Source organism: Ovis aries, chromosome X (genome assembly GCF_016772045.2).
Source record: "Ovis aries strain OAR_USU_Benz2616 breed Rambouillet chromosome X, ARS-UI_Ramb_v3.0, whole genome shotgun sequence".
Lineage (NCBI taxonomy): Eukaryota > Metazoa > Chordata > Mammalia > Artiodactyla > Bovidae > Ovis > Ovis aries.
In genome coordinates, this window is record NC_056080.1 from 14,926,344 (window position 1) to 14,949,274 (window position 22,931).

The following is a 22,931-nucleotide window of genomic DNA, read 5'->3' on the forward strand; positions in this document are numbered from 1 at the left end:
TACAGTCCATAGGGTCGCAAATAGTCGGACACGACTGAAGCGACTTACCCCAGCTCAAGGATGTAAGTGTACTTCCTGCTGTGACCGATGAGAATACAGCTTTCTGGTACCCCATCCCCAGATCCCAATCTTAACTGGTGATTCTACTGGTTACTAACCTGAGATACTTTTGCTTCTTTTTTCGGCCAGCTACTAACAGTATCTATAGACCCTCGCAGGGTTAAATGAGAGTGTGCTCTCCCTCTCTGCCCTCCAGCACTTCTTCTCACTTCCACCTCACAGAGTTTTTTGTGTGTGTCAGTGCCATGCTGATAAGTGATCCAGCTGGGCTATGAACCCAAGCAGTCTGGCTCCAGACTCTTAACCACTAAGCCAAACACTGTTTGGGGGCCATGATAGAAATTTGAACTTGGGCAGTCTGCTTCTAAGAAACAAAAAGTGTTTATTATTCTCCTCTCCTGCCTGGCAGTTAGATCAACTGACATTTAGATAAGGAGTACGTGAATGTTATTCTCATTCTGCACATTGAGAGGAAGGGAAGCAGTGAACAAGTGGCAAGTAAAAATACTATGCTCTTTTTTTAAACAGCTAATACTCACTTCTCACCTCCAAACTACCTCTGCGGTTGGACTTCCCTAACTCCATCTTTACTTTCAAAGCATTTTGCAAATAGCACTGAGTAGAACGCATTCTGCAACTGTTTGGTCCGCACTTACAGACTGGCGCATGCCCACCCCAGGAGTACTCATCCAGTTTAAGCCAAGCTTGCCCACTGACTTGTGACCAAAAGAGCAAAGACCACCTATATCACTCCATGCTATAATCCCACCTCCTAGCTGGGTGTCCAGCACACATGATACCATCTATTCACATTCCTTGAATGAAGGAAGATCAACTGCTTGAAAACCTCTAAGGAAGGGACTTCCCTGGCAGTCCAACCATTAAGGGTTAAGACTTCCTGCTTCCATGGCAGAGGGCGCAGGTCTGACCCACGGTTGGGGAACTAAGATCCTACATGTCCACAGGATGCAAACAAAAAAAATTAACAAATAAAAATCTCAGCAGTTCCATTTTTTTTTTTTAAAGTTTTTTTTAAACTAATAAGGATACAAACTTATATAGAAATAAAGTTCCATGCTTGCCTCAATAACGCATATTTGGGGCTCTTCCTTATGACCATCCACGGGCACCATGGCTTGATTCATAACCCACTCCTGGACAGCATCAGTAATGTGAGGGACAACTGCAGAAAGAGGTAATAATTAGCACAAAAGAGTATTTCAGTGTCACGGTTATGAGAAATGAATGTATTAGTGTCTGTTGACCTCCCAAATAACCTGAAAACCACCTGGCAAATGAGACAAGCTCCAGGCCTAGTGTTACTATCCATGTCACTGAAATTAATATCACTGACCCAACAGAGATTTAGTCATTTAAATGCTATGCCATCTCTCTTGAAACCCACCAACCCCAGAGAAACACAGAGCAGAAGTGCCATCTTTGAAGCAACTAGAAAACACCTAAAATGCCAACTAAAAACTATGCGAGGAGGGCCGCTACGGGTGCTGAATGCCGAATTCCCAGCGGAAGAAGGACGCAGAGTGGCCCAGCCCTGCAAACCCTGGGCAGCCCACCAGCCAGTGGGGAGCAGTCACTGAGAGGATGTAGAGGAGGCCTGCAGGCTGACCAGAGGCCCGCAGCAGCTACTCTCAGCTGAGGAGGCTAAAAGGTGGCATCTCCACGAGCACGAAGCCCTGGGCTACCTAAGTGCTGAGCAAGCCTGCAGCTGCTGGTCTCAGCCAAAGAAACCAAAAAAAGTGTTTTTGTTTCTAATTAACCTAATACGACGTAAGAAGGAGAAATGGTGGCCTCTGGGAAGCTGACGCGGAGAAGCGCCTGTCAAGTCAGTCACCTGCCCCACCAGCCCTTGGGGCTCCCAGGCACCCCTCCCCTCACTCGAGGTGGGAGGAAGTTGTCTCTGATTGGTGCATTTGGAACGACCCATTGCAGCATGCCCAGCCCAACACCTTTCTGTGAGGACTGGGTAAGTCAGCTCTCCCTCCACGTGGGCAGCACAGGCACTCAGACTGCAGGTCCATGTTTGGGATCTTGCCCTTTCCCTAATTTGGAGAGGTGACTGGTATGAGGCAGCAAACTCTCCCTCCCGCAGGTTTTCCCAGTAGAGGAAAACTATTAGAAAGCACAACTGCATCAATAGTTGAGATCTAAGCCACACCATCAAGTGTCAGCAGTAACACAGCTGATCTTTTGAGCTCCATCTGTCCAATTTCTTTATCTACTTCCCACCTGCTTTTCAACTTGAAGGTGATTTAAACGGGGTGGGAAACTAGCATCTTTACCCTACCATGCAGTTCAGTTCAGTTCAGTCTAGTCGCTCAGTCATTTCCGACTCTGCGACCCTGAGGACTGCAGCAGGCCAGGCTTCCCTGTCTATCACCAACTCCTGGAACTTGCTCAAACTCATGTCCATCCACTCAGTGATGCCATCCAACCATCTCATCCTCTGTCATCCCCTTCTCTTCCTGTCTTCAGTCTTTCCCAGGATCAGGGTCTTTTCCAATGAGTCAGTTCTTCGCATCAGGTGGCCGAAGTATTGGAGTTTCAGCTTCAACATCAGTCCTTCCAATGAATATTCAGGACTGATTTCCTTAAAGATTGACTGGTTGGATCTCTTTGCTGTCCAAGGGACTCTCAAGAGTCTTCTCCAACACCACAGTTCAAAAGCATCAATTCTTTGGTGCTCAGCTTTCTTTATGGTCCAACTCTCACATCCATACATGACTACTGGAAAAACCACAGCTTTGAATAGATGGACCTTTGACGACAAAATAACGTCTCTGCTTTCTAATATGCTGTCTAGGTTGGTCATAGCTTTTCGTCCAAGGAGCAAGCGCGTCTTTTAATTTTATGGCTGCAGTCACCATCTGCAGTGATTTTGGAGCCCAAGAAAATAAAGTCTGTCACTGTTTCCCCATCTATTTGCCATGAAGTGATGGGACTGGATGCCATAATCTTAGTTTTCTGAATGTGGAGTTTTAAGTTAGCTTTTTCACTCTCCTCCTTCACTTTCATCAAGAGGCTCTTTAGTTCTTCTTCGCTTTCTGCCATAAGGGTGGTGTCATCTGCCTATCTCAGGTTATTGATATTTCTCCTGGCAATCTTGATTCTAGCTTGTGCTTCCTCCAGCCCAGCATTTCACATGATGTACTCTGCATATAAGAAGCAGGGTGACAATATACAGCCTTGACATACTCCTTTCCCAATTTGGAACCAGTCTGTTGGTTCATGCCTGGTTCTAACTGTTGCTTCTTAACCTGCATATAGATTTCTCAGGAGGCAGGTAAGGTGGTCTGATATTCCCATCTCTTGAAGAATTTTCCACAGTTTGCTGTGATCCACACAGTCAAAGGCTTTGATGTAGTCAATAAAGCAAAAGTAGATGTTTTTCTGGAACTCTTGCTTTTTTGATGATTCAGCGGATGTTGGCAATTTGCTCTCTGGTTCCTCTGCCTTTTCTAAATCCAGCTTGAACATCTGGAAGTTCACGGTTCACACACTGCTGAAGCCTGGCTTGAAGAATTTTGAGCATTACTTTGCTAGCCTGTTCCCTACCACATAGGAACTTATGAATACAAGGGGCAAGGGTTACAGACGACAAAAGAGAATAATCAGAATTGTTAGGTAGGAAGTTAGGCATGAACAAGAGGGGTGGTCTAGGTGAAAAGGATGCAAGCTGATGTCTAAACACCAACCCAGACACACCCAGGAGAGCTCACAATATGCTACAGAAATAATCACAGTGGCTTCTCCAACTCCAGCACATGCGCCCTTGATGCACAGCTGTGTCCTCAAGTAACCGTAGCCAGCTTTAAGGGTTCATAAATATTCTATACATACATACATCTGATTATAACAGACTGAATTATGGGAAGGAGATGCACAATACAGCCTGTTATTATGTAACTCGCAACTGTCAATCAGCCTTGTGTGTATGCCAATTTGCATTCCCTTTCCTGATTGGTGGTAGGTACAAGCCCTATTTTGCATAGGGCAGAACCAAGAGGAGGAGACAGGGAATATAAAAAGGGAAGCCAAGTGGGAGTTGTTACCACCCCTTTGCTGTTGGTCTGCTCCCATATCTTGGGAGTGTCTGCTTAATAAAAGAACTGTGTGCTTCCACTAGAATCAATCTGATATTTTGTAGAAGTAAAGCAACCTGACAGAAACATGTGACCAGTGGAAAAGGTTGGTGAAAAAAGTCATCATGTTGCCCTCCTGTTCAATCCCATGTTCCTTCCCACTGCTATTCTTCACAAGGAAGTAATCATCATCAATGCAAAGATTTAAGAAAAAAGTAGAAAAAGAACATATTAAGGACAGACAAAAATTGACTCAGATCTACACCCAATCAGATATGTGATGAAGATTCCCTATGGATTTCATAAATAAAAGCTAGAGAGAGAAAGATAAAGAGGGCAGAAAAGGGGGCTAAAGGAAACAATGACTTAGTAACAAAGAAAAGACTGATGAAAATATAATCAGGAACATGGAGGATAAACTTGAAGTTTGCTTGGTGACATGGTAATAGACACCATAGTGATCATTTTGAAATGTACAGAAACACCAAATCACTATGCTACATAACAGGAACTAACATAGTGTTGTAGGTTGTGAAGTTGCTCAGTCATGTCCAGCTCTTTGCAACACCATGGACTGTAGCCTCCCAGGCTCCTCTGTCCATGGGATTCTCCAGGCAAGAATACTGGAGTGGGTTGCCATGCCCTCCTCCAGGGGATTGTCCCAACCCAGGCATCAAACCCAGGTCTCCCACATTGCAGGTGGATTCTTTACCATCTGAGCCATCAGGGAAGCCCCATAGGTTAGTTGTAGGTTAGTTATACTTTAAAAACAAACAGGGAAAAAATATATCAGATTTGTGGTTATGGGTGAGGGGAATGGACGTGTGAGTGTGTGCTCAGTCATTTCGATTCTTTGCGACCCCATGGACTGTAGCCCACTAGGCTCATCTGTTCATGGGATTCTTCAGGCAAGAACACTGGAGTGGGTTGCCATTTCCTTCTCCAATATTAATTATATATATTAATAATTCACATGGTTCTAAGTTATATAAGTTAAAAGAGTAAATCCTAAGAGCTTTCATCACAAATTTCTTTAATTTTGCATCTCTATGAAATGATGGGTATTCACTAAAGTTATTGTATGATGTCAAATCATTACGCTATACACCCTAAACTTATACAGTGCTGTACGTCAATTATATCTCAATAAAATTGGAGGTGGGGAAAAAGAAGGAAAGAAGAGAACAGAGGGATTTGAGAAGGACTGAAGCTTGTAAAGCACAGGGACCTCCTCATCTTTAGGTCTATTTTAAGCAGTGAGTGCTCAGCCAACAGGGCCCTCTAGTGTTTGCGGAATATAATACCTTGTACTGTTTTCCCCAGGTAATCGCCACGCCTCTCTTTATTGATCACATGTTGATATATCTTCCCAGTAGTGATGTTGTTGTCTTTATAAAGATTAATATCCAAGAACCTTTCATAATTTCCAAGGTCTAAATCAACTTCTCCACCATCGTTTAAGACAAACACTTCACCTGGGATAAAAAGGCAATGTAAAAATTAAAAATTTGCTTCCAGTAGATTATTTTCCAAAGATGAACACAATATGTTAAAAAGCTGGTAAAAGACATTTATAAGCCATAGTTTATCACTATTTCCTTATTTTAATGGGAAAATTGAGTAATTCTAATCTACCCATGATAATGCATTAGAAAAATTCTAGTATTCTATAATGGTAGTTTTTAAATGCTTACTGAAATTCTGTCTTCAAGATTTAGCTTTTCCAAACTCATCATATACCATATGAGAAAGGGACTTTCAAACAGCAGTTTTAAAAACAAATAGCAACTGACTTCAAAGCATCAGTATCCTAGACTCTGAAATTGGCATAAGAAAATTTTCATTGACTCCCATCTTGAGTAAAGACACTATTAAACAGACAGTGGATGAAAAGCAGAGCCTCCATTAGCCCACAGGGCGACTTGGTGAAACTGAGGCCAAAAAGAAAGTGAGCAATAAGCCACCACCTGCACAACAGCACTGTCGAGAAGGATATAGATGAAGACTTAATCACACTACGGGCACCTGTGTTGACTACTGGTTATGCGTCTGGGTCTCCAGTGTTACTAACGGCATCAATCTGGAGGACAATGTCCTAATGCCACCTTGTCAGAAATGAACCTCTCCCTGATTAATGAAATTCTATCATTTACTTCTATTTCTAGATGTTCACAGCATAAAAAATAAAAAAAGGGAGGTTGGCTAGCTTCTGAACCTAATCTGAAGCCTTTTATACTCTCATTTATGTATTCCTCATAAGGTACCAGTGGGATCTGAAAGATCTCTAATTTTAAAGACAAAACAACAAAATAATGAAACTCCAATATTTTGTATTTCCCAAATTCCATTTCTAGTTCAAGTTCTACTTTCCAATATTTATCAGGAATCACCGATCTATGGGAAAGTCTTTGTACTTTCATCATTTTAACTTCTGACAAATAGGGGAAGATCTCTGAAATCTTAGTTAATTCAGGCCAAGTCCGGTTTGGTAATAATACAGGTATACAGCAAAGGTCTTGAAATTTTAGATTCTTAAATTTTAAAAGTAGTATCTCTTATGTTCCTAGGAGAAAAAGAAGGGCTTCCCAAGTGGCACTAGTGGTGAAGAACCCGCCTGCCAATGCAGGAGACATAAAAGACGCAGGTTGGATCCCTGGGTCGGGAAGATCCCCTGGAGGAGGAAATGGCAACCCACTTGGGTATTCCTGCCTGGAGAATCCCATGGACAGAGGAGCCTGGAGGGTTACAGTTCATAGGGTCACAAAGAGTCAGACATGATTGAAGCAACTTAGCATACACACAGAAGAAAAAGAAAAGCTGTAGATCATGTCTTCAAAAAGCTTTTTTTTTTTTAATTTAATGGAATTATAATAAAAATTCCAACGGATTATTTTAACTTGACAGTGAAGAAAAACGTGTGATTACCAAAATAAAACACACAAAAAAGTAAATAAAAATAAAAGCCCTCATAAAATAACAATGAGTACAGGAAGATTGAAATATATATGTATATATATTTATATATTTCAATATATACAAATATGAAATAAGATAGCACAAACAAATTCTACACAAAACCAAAATACACCCAAAAGGTCCCTATTACATAAAGGAATTTAATATATGACAAAAAAAGATATCATTACAAATCAAAGTAGGTAAAATACACAGAAATAAACTTCAAGAAATGTATGGGACCAATAAGAAGAAAAGTTTAAAATTTTACTTCAGAGACATAAAAGCAGGTATGAATAAAATGAAAGCCACTTATAAAGTTCCTGAATAGGCCAGTCAATAATTTCAGTATTTAATTCTTCCCCAAATTAATTCATAAATTTAAAGGGCAAGTTTGATAAAAGGTCTCTGAAGTTAGTCTTAAAGACAACTAATATTTTGAGGTTTAAAAAAAAAAAAGGAAAAAAGGCATAATGGGGAAAGTTCTGACTTACTTGATAATAAAAAGCTATAGCTATTAAAATGGTGTGTGTGTGTGTATGCGTGCATGCTCAATTGTGTCCAGCTCTTTGCAACTTCATGAACAGTAGCCCACCAGGCTCCTCTGTCAATGGAATTTTCCAGGCAAGAATACTGGAGTGGGTTGCCATTTCCTACTCCAGATAATATGGTGGTCAGGGATAAACAAAGAGATCTGAACAGAACAGAATAATAAGAGAGAAATTTAGTGTATATTAAAAGGTGGTATTTCAAATCAATGGAGAAAGGATGAAATCTTTGATAACTGTGATTAGGAATAGTTACTAACCTCATCTTCATCTTTCATCAAATTAAATTCCAGATGTATTAACAATATTAAAGTAAAAGCAAATGGTGGTGATCATTTTGAAATCTATGAGTATTGTGTGCTAAGGTGCTTCAGTCGTGTCCAACTCTGTGCGACCCCATGAACTGTAGCCTGCCAGGCTCCTCTGTCCATGGGATTCTCCAGGCAAGAATACTGGAATGGGTTGCCATTTCCTCCTAAAGGGGATCTTCTCAACCCAGGGATCGAACCCACGTCTCATGTCTCCTGCATTGGCAGGCAGGTTCTTTACCACTAGTACCACCTGGGAAGCCCTTGAAATGTGTAAAAACATCCAATCACTATGTTGTGCACCAGGAACATAGTATTATAAGTCAATTATACTTCAAAAGCAAACTCATAGAAAAAGAGATCAGATTTGTAGTTCCCAGGAGCAGGGGTAGGACTGTGTAGAATTGGATGAAGGCAATCAAAAGGTACAAACTTCCAGTTATAATATAAATAACTATCAGAGATATAAATGTAAAACATGATAAATATAATTAACACCACTCTACGTTCTATATGAGAGTTTTTAGAGCAAAAATCCTAAGAGCTTTCATCACAAAGGAAACAATTTTTCACTATTTCTTTAAGCTTGCATCTGTATGAGATCATGGATATTCACTAAACTTATTGTGATAATTATTTCATGATGTATATAAATCAAATCATTATGCTATATACCTTAAGCATATACAGTACTGTATGTTAATAAAACTGGAAGAAAAAAATAAAGTAAAAGCAAATGAAACTCTAAAAATGCCAGAAGAAAATACAGATATTTAAATATTTCTGGGTCAGCGAAGCTAACAGGTGACATCAAAGGCAAAACCATAAACGAAACAGTGGATACATTTAGTTACATAAACAGTAAAATGAAATTTATCAGCAGCAAACAGAGGTAATATTAAGACAAACTGCAAACAGGGTAGAAATATATTCATGTGGTAAGTATAGGTTAATATACTCTGCACAAAGTATTCCTGAAAATCGTTTTTAAAGATCCAAAGGAAAACTGTTATAACACATGCGTTAGTCAATTTTGCTGCCTACCAAACAACCTTAACATCTCAGCAACTTATAAAACATCTACTGATTTCTCCCTCATGTGATGTAGGGGTTGTGGGTCAGTTGTGAGTCTACCCTGTGTCTTCTTATTCCAGGACTTGGGTTGAAGGAGAAATCTCTCTATGGGGCAGGCAGCTCGAACAGCAGAGGGCAGAAACACAAGACGGATTGAGTGAAATTATGCCATCGCATATGCTTCAACAAGGCATATGTCATATTCACTAAAACCCTACAGAGCAAAACAAATCACATGGCCAAATAAGGTGACTGACATCTCTGGTTTGCCCAGGAGTAAAAGTATTCCCAGGATTCAGGACTTTCAATTTCAAAAGCAGGCAAGTTCCAAACAAACCAGGAAGAGTTCATTACCCTATGCAGCCAAAGGCCAAAGTCAGTGGGGTGTGGAAGTTTATTCACAGAAGGAAGTTGGGTGATGGTTTCAAATAAATATATGATTTACCATAGACTCCAATAAGCCATTTCACCAACAAAATGAAAATCAAAGAAATCTAAATTAACATAATGAGATACTCTTTTTTGGTTTTTCATTTACTCTCAGGTTAGTAAAGTTTAAAAAGAATAGTATTCAGCAAAGGTATATGGAATTTAGAAAGATGGTAATGAAAACCCTCTATGCGAGAAAGCAAAAGACACACAGATGTATAGAACAGACTTTTGGACTCTGGGAGAGAGAGAGGGTGGGATGATTAGGGAGAATGGCATTGAAACATGTATACTATCAGGTAAGAAACGAATCACCAGTCTATCTTTGATACAGGATACAGGATGCTTGGGGCTGGTGCACGGGGATGATCCAGAGAGATGATATGGGGTGGGAGGTGGGAGGGGGGTTCAGGATTGGGAACTCATGTACACCCATGGCTGATTCATGTCACTGTATGGCAAAACAAATACAGTATTGTAAAGCAAAATAAAGTAAAAATAAAAATTTTTTTTAAAAAGAAAACTAAAAAACCTAAAAAACATATCTACCCACCAAATCAGAAATTCTGTATCTAGACATTTATGTTAAAAAAATTGTTTAAGTTTCTTGTCACAGTGTTGCTTATAATATCAATAAATTGGAAATGATTTCCTATTATTGTGTAGATTCTATACAACCTTTAGAAGTATAGAATCTATTAAAATGTCTTCAGGATTAACAGGTACACACTACTGTATATAAAATAAGCAACAAGGATCTACTGTATAGCACAGGAAACTATATTCAATATCTTGTAACAACCTATACTGGAAAAGATTCTGAAAAAGTGTGTGTATGTATATATATATATATATAAAGAGAATGGCAACCCACTCCAGTATTCTTGCCTGGGAAAACCCATGGATAGAGGAGCCTGGTGCACTACAGTCCATGGGGTCAAAACAGTCAGACATGATTTAGTGACTAAATCACCAAACCACCACCATAATGTATAACTGAATCACTTTGATGTACATCTGAAATATTGTAAGTCAAGTATACTTCAATTTAAAAACTAGTCTGACTGTAAGATTCAGATCATTTAATGTTCAAAAATAAGCCAACTGATCTATGATGTTAGAAGACAGGATAGTGGTTACCCTGGTCATTTCAGATGGGGAGAAACTGGAAAGAACATAAAGGGGGTTTCTGTTTTTTGATTTGGGGGCTGTTAACACAGGATGTTCATTTCATCAAGTGGTATACATATGATTTATACACTTTCTTGCTTGTATGTGAAAAGTTTAGAAGGAAAGTATGTAAGGCCTTGTGCCTTTTTAAAAATAATTAGTATAGAGAATTCCCTGACAGTGCAGCAGTTAGGACTCCATACTTCCAGTGCAGGGGTACAGGTTCAATCCCTGGTCAGGGAACTAAGATTCTGCAAGCTGTGCAGTGTGGCCAATAAATAAATAAAAATAATGAATATATACATAGAAACTTCAACATTAATAATAATTATTCCAAGTGGTAGGAAATGGATGATTTTTATTTTCTTTAGGTCATTCTATATTGTCAATATAGTCTATATTGTCTCATTTTTTTTCTTAATGAAATGTTGAGAAATATATTACCTTTATGATTAAAAAAATAACAATAATCCACACTACAAAAGGTACAGAGAGAATGGTATGCTCACATACTGCTTTCCAAAAGTGTGGACTAATTTGGAATGTCATCAGCAATCTTAAAAATGTATCAATAACCATGAGAACCTTCACAGATCCATAATGATCCAGCAACTCTACTTCTGGAATGCTATCTTAAAATTACCCAGATACAAGAAAGAACTGCAATTTGACTCAGTGCTTTAAGGAGTGGGGGGAGGGGTTCTCCCTCATACCGTGCTCATAAGGTGAAAAAGTGCCTGCATCGATGTTTATATAGGGGTCAATTTTGATGGCAGTCACTCGGAGTCCACATGATTTTAGAATCGTCCCAATACTGCTGGCAATGATCCCTTTACCGATGCCCGAGATGACCCCACCAGTGACCAAGATGTACTTCATTGGCAGAGGAGTGGCTGGGTGCCAGCACCCAGGTATAATCTGAAAGGTAATAAAATTAATGGTCAGGGAAGAGAAACATGTTCTTAAACCAGTAAAGCAAAGAGTATGTTGAACCAAAATTTCAAAAGCCGACAGCACCTTTTCTAAATATTTGAAACAAAGTCTTATCGTCTAGGTTTTTCTTTCATGTCAATATTCAGGAAGCTGTGGATACTTTCTGCAAGCAAAATGTCTGACTTCATTACCCTGATGTTACATTTCCCCAACTTTCATGTGACAAACTTCATCATAAGAAGTCAAAATTCTCTAAGATTCAGAGGCATAGTAAAATGTTTAAGAGATCAGGCTCTGTAGTCAGATCTGTACAAGCTGTACCTGTTTCTTCATCTGTGAAATGAAATAAAAAGTACCATTCCTTTGGAATATTATTCAGCACTAAAAAGAAATATCAATCCACAAAAAGACATGAAGGAAACTTAATGCATGTTACTAATTGAAAGAAGTCACTCTGAAAAGGCTACATACTATACAATTCCAACTATATGACATTCTGGAAAAGACAAAACTATGAAGACAGTAAAAAGATGAGTGGTTTTCAGGGGTTATTGGGGAAGGGTGAATAGGAGGAGCACAGAGTGTTTTGTTAGGGCAGTGCAACTATTCTGTATGATACTATAATGGTGGATACAGGTCATTATATATTTGTCCAAACTCACAGAATGTGTAACACCAAGAGTGAATTCTAATGAAACCTGTAGACTTGGAATGATAATGATGTGTAGGTTCACTGACTAACGAATGAATGTTCCTCTCTGGTTCAAGATGTTGACAACAGGGAACACCGTGAGTATGGGACAGGAGGTATATGGGAACTCAGTGCTTTCTGGTCAGTTTTGCTGTGAACCTAAAATTGCTTTTAAAAAAATAGTCTATTTTTAAAATCAATATTCAAATATGCCAACATTTTAAAAAATCTTGCAGGTGGTTGCGAGGATTAAATGAGCTAAGCTATAGATCAGAGGTCAGGAAAGCAGGGCCCACAGGTCACATCTGGCCCACTGTCCATTTTTGTACGGTCCCCAAGCTAAGACTGTTTTTACATTTTAAATGATTGAGAAATGATCAAAAGAATATTTCATGACACATTAAAATTAAATGGAACAAAAAGTTATATGAAACTCTAACTTCAGCATCCATAAATCAAGTTTCATTAGCACACAGCCACACCCATCATCTACATACTGTCTATGGTGCCTTTCTGGCTACAATAGCAGAGTTGAGGAGCTGGGAAGACAGAGGCCTCTGCCCCACAAAACCAGAAATATTATCTTTCACGGAAAATGTTTGGTGATATCTGGCTTAGAGGGGGTCAAATCGACTCCTATATTAACATATTGTCATTGTTGTTCAGTCACCCAGTCATGTCTGACTCTGTGACCCCATGGATTGCAGCATGCTAGGCCTCCCTGTCCCTCACCATCTTCTGAAGTTTACCCAAGTTCATGTCCATTTTATCAGTGAGGCCATCCAGCCATCTCATCCTCTGATGCCCTCTTCTCCTTCTGCCCTCAATTGTTCATCAAGGACTTTCCAATGAGTCAACTGTTAGCATCAGATGACCAAAATACTGGAGCTTCCGCTTCAGCATCAGTCCTTCCAATGAGTATTCAGGATTGATTTCCCTTAAGATTGACTGGTTTGATCTTGCTGTCCAAGGGACTTTCAGGAGTCTTCTCCAGCACCAAAAGTTAGCTACTAATGTCACTATCAATTAATAGTAAATGTATCCTCCTTAACTAAGCATGTGGAACACTGAATCTGTTCCTTGCCCATCTATTTCATCATATAGAAATATTCAAGCAGGAAAAAAAAAAGAAAATATTATGTCATAAAGAAATTTTATTTGACTTTGCCGCTGCTGTCTGATTCAAACCCTTTTGTTTTAAAGGCAGACAGGGAGTCCATGAGCTACTTGGTTTTCTCTACTCTGAGTACTATTGCTTTTCTCTTGAGCATCACCAGGGGCTGTGCACCTGTGCATTTCACCATGCACATGAAGGTGAGCCTTACAGTCCTGACAGGCCAACTGCCAACAGAGTGAAACTATTAATATAAAATTGCAAGTCATAAAATTTTAAAATAAATTAATTACAATTTAAAAATTCAAAATAATTAGAAATTTCAAGTATAAGAAAAGACAGTCACTAACAAAAACTACTAACTATAAATCCCACTTTCAAAAAAAAATCCCACTTTCTATTGCAACTCACAATTTTTTTAAATACCTGGAAATTAAGTGTAAGTGCAATCAGGTAGGAATAATTTCAGTTCCCTACTTATCCTATATCTGTCGTCCACAACGAAATGCCCATTCTGATTTTGTAGTTGCCTCTACTTGCAAAACAAACTAGTTTAACTTAAGAGCTGTAGAGTTATCTCACCTCAGAGCTGTGAGTTCTTTTTGATCACCACCAGGGTGAGTAGACTGAAGTCATCCAAAATATACAAGTCCCATCCCATATGGCTTCCCTAAGTCTCTGGGCCTGCCTTTCTCTGCACACTACAGTTGATCACATTCAATGGCATCGTTCCTCTTTACTAGCCACCTGGCCATCCACCCACCCAACCTGAGCTAGATTTAGCCTACAAGCTTCTCAGTCCAAACACAGAATGCTCCTTCTATGGATCCAAAATGTATCTAAATCTTCCTCCTACCGCTCCTACTAGCCCAGGTAGTTGGTAGAGTGGGAATTTCATCACAGTCTTCCGGTACTCATCCCACTGTTGATTTTTTTTTTCTGTTTTGATCAATGCCCCTCCTCTGGAGTCAGACAGCCCGAGTTCAAGTGCTGACTCTGTCACTCATAGCTATGACCCTGGGCACCTTCTCCAACTTTTGCAAACTTTGATTTTCTCCATCTGGAAAGTACACAGAAATAATACCAGTGCCTGCCTGATAGAGTTATGTAGGCATTTCCAAAGAGAGCACCCAAGTGCTGAGTGAAGGTTAGTTCTTATTTTTCAGAGCCACCTATGCACTGATTCAGTCAGCTAACAAATGTTTACTGAAAATCTGTTAGGTAGGGGAGGAAAAGCTTCCACCCCAAAATGTGCCTCTTTGGCATGAGGATTAATTTAGTTTATTTTTAAGAAACAAGGACTCAGTAAGTCTTTCTTTTTTACTGCCCACCCCTTGCCGCCTAAGGAATTTAGATAAAGAACCTGCTCCCAATAGAGCTATCACCAGAGATATGGGTTATCAAAAAAAAAAAAATCCTTCAGGTTTTTCTATAACATTTGATGGAAAAACCTGAACAAATTTTCTGATCAACCCAATATTTTCCGAGACTATGAGCTAGATGTAATGTCAGAAGCTCTTAGAGATCAGAATCCACTCTGGGTCCCACTGTCTCTGCCTGGCCCAGCACACATTTGTTTAGGGAGATACTTGCCTTTCTGTCTCTAAATTAATTGCCTTCTTCCCTCTTCAAGTCCCAAAACACTACCTCCTACATCCTCTTTCATCTTGAGCTGAAGATACTAAGAAAGGCGAGGGTTTCAACCCTTTTGGCAAGTGACTCAGTTTTCCTGAGTCTCTCTCAAGAATTATTAAACTTTTTTAAAATTTTCTCCTATGAATCTGTCTCATGTCAATTTAATTCTTAAGTCAGTCAGAAGAACTTAGAAGGACAGAAGAGTACAGCCACTATGGAGAACAATGTGGAGATTCCTTAAAAAATTGCAAATAGAACTACCTTATGACCCAGCAATCCCACTTCTGGGCATACACACCGAGGAAACCAGAATGGAAAGAGACACATGTACCCCAATGTTCATCGCAGCACTGTTTATAATAGCCAGGACATGGAAACAACCTAGATGTCCATCAGCAGATGAATGGATAAGAAAGCTGTGGTACATATACACAATGGAGTATTACTCAGCCGTTAAAAGGAATTCATTTGAATCAGTTCTGATGAGATGGATGAAACTGGAGCCAATTATACAGAGTGAAGTAAGCCAGAAAGAAAAACACCAATACAGCATACTAACACATATATATGGAATTTAGAAAGATGGCAATGACGACCCTGTATGCAAGACAGGAAAAAAGACACAGCTGTGTAAAACGGACTTTTGGACTCAGAGGGAGAGGGAGAGGGTGGGATGATTTGGGAGAATGGCATTCTAACATGTATACTATCATGTAAGAATTGAATCGCCAGTCTATGTCTGACGCAGGGTGCAGCATGCTTGGGGCTGGTGCATGGGGATGACCCAGAGAGATGTTGTGGGGAGGGAGGTGGGAGGGGGTTCATGTTTGGGAATGCATGTAAGAATTAAAGATTTTAAAATTTAAAAAATAAAAAACCAAAAAAAAATAAAATAAAATATTAAAAAAAAAAAGGACAGAAGAAAATTTTCTTCCTCAAGGAGAATTACATGCTTGATGTGTTCCCAGATCCTGTGTGTATGGGGGTGAATATAAAATCAAGGTTCCTGCCCTCCTGGTTTTCACCTTTCCTGTGGGATGAAGGGGCAAATAATCGGCACTGTAACTACCTTATTCCAGCACTGTCACACTATTAAAATGACTTCTCATTTGTAAAAGTTAGCAACATGGAAAAATGCCATAAAAACAGAAGAGTATTCATGAGAAGGTACATTATGTGGTTGTCAGAAAGCCTAAGAATCTTTCATGTAAAATATGCTTATAAGCATTATATTATCTATTATATAAGACATTATATTATCTCAACTGCTTTTTAAAATTAAGACTGCTCAAGTCACACTAAAATGCTACATTTTAATATATTTAGGTGGTTGGGTTGCAGGTAAGTATGTATCAGTTTTCCACATTTTCAAACGCACAAGATAACTTTTTAAGCACATCAGATATTTTGCAAAGTTCTTTTTGAAAACGTAACTCAAAAATAGAAAATATAACTTAATATCAAGGAGACACCTAGTCCTTTCCATCTCTTTTAAGCAAACAAGTAAGTCTGAAGCAAAATTTAAAACAGTAGAAAAAGCAGATTCTTCACGCTGTTTCTAGAATCAGGACTTTTTTACTCTTGTGAATTACATTATTTACATTGACTCACAGGCAGTGAGCAGAACCAACTGTCTGTAAAATAGGGGTGTGTAGAGCTGTCCGCTATCCAATAAAACCATAACATTTGTGTAGTTTTAAATTTTCCAGTCGCCATATTAAAAAAGTAAAAAGAAACAGATTAACGTCATTTAAATAATATCTTATTTAACCCAATTTATCCAAAATACTATCATTCAACACATAATCAATATAAGAATATTTTGGTGAGATAATTTACATCCTTTTTTTGTTGTTGTTACTGTCTTTCGAAACTAGGTGTGTCTACTCAAAGCACATCTCAGTTCACACACTTGCCATATTTCCTGCTCTCAAGAGTCACATGCTGCGAGTGGCTACCACACTGGACAACGCAGGACTAGAATAACTGAAAAAAAATCAGAGGCAACAAGAGACACCTTCTCGATGACGGCCATTTAGAAAGCAGTCAAAAACAGAAGAATACTTACTTAATGAGCCCACTTTATGGAAATTCTAGAACCGGCAACACTAAGCTCTGATGAAAATCAAGGGGTGAGGGCAGTTGTGGATTGACCGGAGAAGAGCATGAGGGAACTTTCTGGAGTGATGGAAATGATCTAGGTCTACGTTTGGGTAGTGGTTACGCGGATGTATAATTTGTCAAAATCCCTTATCTGCACACTTAAAATGGGGGCATTTTATTGAATGCAAATTAGACACCATATGTGGAGAAACTGTTGCAGAAAGAAAGCTATGTTGTAGCAGCAGCGGACTCGGGCTCAGCGCGCCCTAACCAGCTAGGAACCGGGAAATGAGAGAGTCGCGGGGCGGAGGACGGGACAAAAAGGCCCACTCCCTCGGCGCTGGGCTGCACTTCCTCCAACGCCATCTCGGGGCTCCCGGGCCCGGGAGAAACAGGGCTGGGCACGCGGCGGGCCCCGGCGCCCGATTCCGAGGCCAGACGCGCGCGGAAGCGCCGCCTGGGGACACGGCGCTCCGGCGCCAGGGCCGCTGGCCGCCCCAGGGCGGGCTCCCAGGGCTCAGCCCCGCCCGGCCGCTGTGGGCCCGCGGGCAGAGCGCGCGGTGTGCAGGGACGCGCGCGGCGGCCGCCCCCGGAGGGGACAAAGGCGCTCGGCCCCACGTGCGCGCCGGGCCCGGGGCGCGGGCAGGCGGGCGGCCCCGGCGCGGAGGCCCCGGCGGGGGATTACCTGTGAGCCGGCGGCGGTGGCGCGGAGGACGGCCGCGCTCACCTGTCGGCTGAAGACGAGGCCGCCGCCAGGGGTGTCCCGAGCCTCCCTCAAGGTCCCTCCCGCCTCCCGCGCGGACCTCGGGGTGCGCGGCGCCCTCCTAGCCCACCTTCCCCTCTCCTGCCGCCGCGGGCCCCGCTGACTCACTCCGGTGAGCTTGGGGTTGGCACCCGGGTTTGTGCCACGCTCCGAAACAAGCGGCCCCAAAGTGAGTCCTCTGGCGCCGGCGGCTTCCCGTCACCCTCTGCCCTGGACGCACTCGGCCCCAGGCCTGGCTCAGCCCCGGGGACTGCCCCTCCCCTCCGCGGCTGGCGGAGCACCGGCACCTCGGGGCCGCGGGTGAACGCCACGTCCCAGCGCCCCGGCCCTCGGCACGCCCAGACCCTGCTCGGGCCCACGCGTCAGGCTCTCGACGCCGGAAAGGGCTTCTGGGTCGCGGAGAGGGGCTGCGGGAGCTCCAAACGGAGGGCGACGCTCAGACGGAGTGCGGCCCTGTGAGGGGCTCACGCTATGGGGAGAGGGCTACACCCCTATTGGAGTCAGTAAGGTTCCTGGCCAGGACGCGTGTAGCAAACATTAAAATTAAAAAATTAAAAATTCTAGGGGGTAGGGGGACGACAATCAGGGCTTCGCCGAGTGACTTTTTAAAGAAGATGGTTGGTGCCTCGGTGCCAGGAAAGGACACAGGAGGTTAAGGCGAAGGGAAGAACATGCACAAACCACTGAAGGAGAGAGGATCTAACTAGGGGGTTTGGAGTGAGATGGAAGGGCTGGGAAACTGGTGAAAATTTTGACTGGCCAGCCAGGTGAGTCACTAGAGGGCCCAGTGAGGTGAGCATCACTGAAGACCCAGTGGAGTCTGGAAACCATTACTGTACAATGAGCTCCACCTAGGTCGACATATAAATACTGATATTGTGATAAAACCGGAGTTTGCTGGTTGAGTGGAAGGATGAGAGTGAGGAAGTTAAGGGCACTGAAAGAATGTTACCCCGGTGACACACCAGGGGCCTAGTCCCCAGAAGAAAGGAAGGGAGAGGAGCAGGGAGCAGATAGACTGGAACTAAGAAGCGAGATGTTGACCCCCGGTGGTCCAGTGGTTAACACTCCGCGTTTTCAATGCAAGGGGCGGGGGTTGATTCCTGTTTGGGGAACTGAAATCCCACATGTACCACAGCACGGCCAAGAAAAAGAGAGATAGACCAAAAGATGAGGGCCTGTGGGGATGAAAGGACTGAGGAGTTGTCACCAGACTGTGGGTGTCAGCGATGTCAAAGGGGAAGAAATTCCAGGAGGTGATCCAGTTTAGAGTCTGACCCTGACATGGCGTCAAGTGAGATGGGTGTCACTGGAATTGGGCCTAGGGCTCACCAGGCCAGTGTGGGGGACATTGAGGACCCCCAGAAGGATGTCAACAATTGGAGGAGTCAATCGAGGCCAAGGAACCAAATCTTCAGTGAACGTGGAGGAGCAATGAGGAAGCTAGTAGATAACAGCAACAAGGAAGGTAGAGGGATGGTTGGCAAAATTCAATTTTTTTTCTTTTTTTAAGGAGGAAACACCTTATAAAAAGGCAGGAAGCACAGAGGACTTTGTTGTAAAACAAGTCTTCCAGAAGACCCAGCACAAAGGATGCATGTGAAACAGGTTCACATCGATGGTAATACTTAATACTTCATGCCACATATGTAAGGCTTCCTTCTACATTTCAGTATTTCATTTCCTTTTTACAACCAGGACAGTTATTAAGATCCCCTTTTTTATACTGCAGAATCTGAGGCTTAGAGATGTGAAATGCCCTGACCAAAAAGTCTGTCCCACAAAGCCAGACTCTTCATCACAGGATATAAGGCCTCATCTTAATTCTATTAATCTACAAGGCGAACAGATGATGGATACTCTGTGAATACAAAGGGATTATTATAACTCCAGTATCATTAGTCCAAAATGGGAAAAGATTTGAGGAGAAAAACAAATTTGATAACACGAGTAAGACTGACTGACTTGTGTGGGATCAGAGTGTGTCTTCCCTCACCAGGTGCTTATATAGCATTGGGGATAAAAAAATTTTTTTTAATGAGAAAAGGAATTCCCTGGCAGTTCAGTGGTTAAGACTCCATACTTCCACTGCAGGGGACACAGGCTCAATCCCTGGTCAACTAAGATCCCCCCAGCCATATGGCAAAAAAAAAAAAAAAAAGAAAAGAAAAATCTGTTGATTAAGTTGACTGCTCATGTTCTTTTATAATCTTTAATTTTGAAGAATTCTACCCTTCAGGACAATTGTAACAGGATGTCTGGCATTTGCTTCAAATTAATACAGGATAGGGGGAAATAGGTGGGGGTACAGATGATACAAACCTGGCCAGGGATTGATAACTGTTGAAGCTCAACCTTCAGGTTGGTTTTCTATATATTTAATTTTGATGATACAAGGCCTGGCCAGGGATTGATAACTGTTGAAGCTCAACTTTTAGGTTGGTTTTCTATATATTTAATTTTCCCACAATAACACATAAACTCCAACTCTTTTAAACACATACACACAATAAAATTAGGACAATTTAAAAATTAATAATCCATATGTTCATCACACATGAATGGGTAAATAAAATGTGGAGTATACACACAATGGAATACTATTCAGCCTTTTTCAAGATAGCTTTTTTTCATTATATTCAATGATTTCAATATTTAGATTTCACATATAAGTGATGACATACAGTATTTGTCTTTCCACATCTGGTCTATTTCAGTAAGCACAATATCTTCCAGGTCCATCCATGTTGCTCAGATAGCAAAATTTCATTCTTTTTTATGGCTGAGTAGTATTCTGGTGTGTGTTTGTGTGTGTGTGTGTGTGTACGTGTACGTGTATACATACCATTCTTTTTTATGGCTGAGTAGTATTCTGGTGGGTGGGTGTGTGTGTGTGTGTACGTGTATACATACCACATCTTTATTCATTCATATGTTGATGGACACAGGTTGCTGCCATACCCTGGCAATTGTAAACAATACTGCCATGAACATTGGGGTGCATGCATCTTTTTGAATTACTGTTTTCCTTTTCTTTGGATATATGCCCAGGAAAGGAATTTCAGGATCACAGGGTAGTTCTCTTTTTAGTGTTTTGAGGAACCTCCACAGTGGCTTCACCAGTTTACATTCCCAACAACAGTGTACAAGCATTCCCTTTTCTCCACATCCTCACCAACATTTGTTATTTGTGGTCATTTTGATGATAGCCATTCTGACACGTGTGAGTTGATATCTCATTGTGATTTTGATTTACATTTCTCTGATAATTAAAGACACTGAGTATCTTTTCATATGCCTGTTGGCCATCTGTATGTCTTCTTTGGAAAAATGTCTATTCAAGTCTTCTGCCTATTTTTTAATCAAGTTGTGTGTTTGTTTTTTATATTGAGTTGTATAAGCTGTTTTTGTATTTTGAATATTAACCCTTTATCAGTTGTGTCCCTTGCAAATATATTCTCCCATTCAGTAGGTTGTCTTTTCATTTTGTGGATGGTTTTCTTTGCTGTACAAAAGCTTTTAAGTTTAATTAGGTCCCATTTGTTTATTTTTGCTTTTGTTTTCTTTGCCTTAGAAGACAGGTCAAAAAAATATTGCTACAATTTATATCAAGGAGTATTCAAAGTAGCCTTTTAAGCCAGAATATTAAGGAAATTCTAACACATGCTACAACATGAATGAACCTCAGGCACATTTGCTCAATGAAATGAACCAGTCACAAAGGCAGTTGTGGTATAATTCCACTTATGTGAAGTTACTGGAGTAATCAAAAATCAGAGACAGAAAGTAGCTTTGTTACCAGGGACTAGGGGAAAGGGAGATAGGGTTGATGTTTAGTGGGTAAAGAATTTCAGTTTTGCAACAGAAAAAGAATTGTGCAGACTGGTTCCACAACAATGTGTATGTAGTTAATACTATTTAATTGTACACTTAAAAACTGGTTACAATGGTAAATTTTATGTTTATCTACCACAATTAGGGACTTCCCTGGTGATTCAGTGGTAAAGCATCTGCCTGCCAATGCAGGGAACGTGGGTTTGATCCCTGGGTCAGTAAGATCCCCTGGAGAAGGAAGTGTCAACCCACTCCACTATTCTTGCCTGGGAATCGCATGGACAGAGGAGTCTGGCGGGCTATAGTCCATAGGGTTGCAAAACAGCTGGACACGACTTAGTGACTAGAAGAACAACCACAATAAGAATTTTTTGAACTTAGTTTCTTAATCTCATAAACTAAGCAGTGCCCAAATTTCCAATTCTTACGTCAAAAAGTTTTCCCCATTGTATTTGAGGATCTAAATAAAATCCACAAGTTGCCATGGGCCCTCTCTTAAGCCATTCTTAATCTATAGAGTCTCCTTTCAATTTATTTGAAAAAATGAGGTCGTCTGCCTGTGGTTTCTCACAGCCTAGATTCTGCCCCTATCATAGGATCCTGACGTGTCCTATAATAGTTTCCTCCATCCTGAGCTAGGTTTGATGTGGACTCAGGAAGAGCTTAGGGCTTCCCTGATATTTCACTTGGTAGAATCTGCCTGCAATGAATGAGACCCAATTTCGATTCCTGGGTCGGGAAGATCCATTCCAATACTCTTGGGCTCCCCTTGTGGCTCAGCTGGTAAAGAATCCGCCTGCAATGCGGGAGACCTGGGTTTGATCCCCTGGGAGAAGGGAAAGGTTACCCATCCCAGTATTCTGGCCTGGAGAATTCCATGGACTATACAGTCCATGGGGTCGCAAAGAGTCGGACACGACTACGAGACTTTCACTCACTCAGGAAGAGCTTAAAGATATCCATTTTCAAGGGGCCAGCCCAGCTGAACCTGAAAAGGCGAGGCTAAGTCACCAGCCAAGCTGCTCTGAGTGACAAAGACGCTGTTTACTACCCTACATCAGGAACCTACAAAATACCGGGGGCGGAGGAAAAGGGGCGGGGTTAGGCGACGTGGGGAAAACCCTTTGTCCGGTTTCCACGCGCGTCATCGAGTTACGAAACAAGGGGAGGGCGGGGCCTTTGTCCGGAAGTGACGCAGACGCGGCGGTGGCGGA

General features: G+C 41.4%; 1 protein-coding gene across 8 annotated transcripts in view; it reads right to left on the reverse strand.

Annotated features, from left to right (window-relative positions):
- Positions 1-18,096, reverse strand: part of CTPS2 (CTP synthase 2) — a 113,738-nt gene extending 95,642 nt beyond the window's left edge. For 4 of the 8 annotated variants that reach the window (XR_009598787.1, XR_009598788.1, XM_015104807.4 and 1 more), the window contains exons 1-4: positions 17,992-18,096; positions 11,358-11,562; positions 5,465-5,635; positions 1,143-1,243 (exon numbers count right to left, since the gene is read on the reverse strand). Coding sequence is in view for 6 of the 8 variants with exons in the window: in XM_015104807.4 (XP_014960293.1) it covers positions 1,143-1,243; positions 5,465-5,635; positions 11,358-11,523 (438 nt within the window). In the remaining 2 variants the exon portion in view is untranslated. Of the gene's footprint in view, positions 1-1,142; positions 1,244-5,464; positions 5,636-11,357; positions 11,563-17,085; positions 17,426-17,805; positions 17,897-17,953 lie in introns of those variants that run through there. The other 4 variants (XM_027962798.3, XM_015104808.4, XM_042242573.2 and 1 more) reach the window with 4 other exon arrangements.
- Between the last annotated feature and the right edge of the window lie 4,835 nt (positions 18,097-22,931).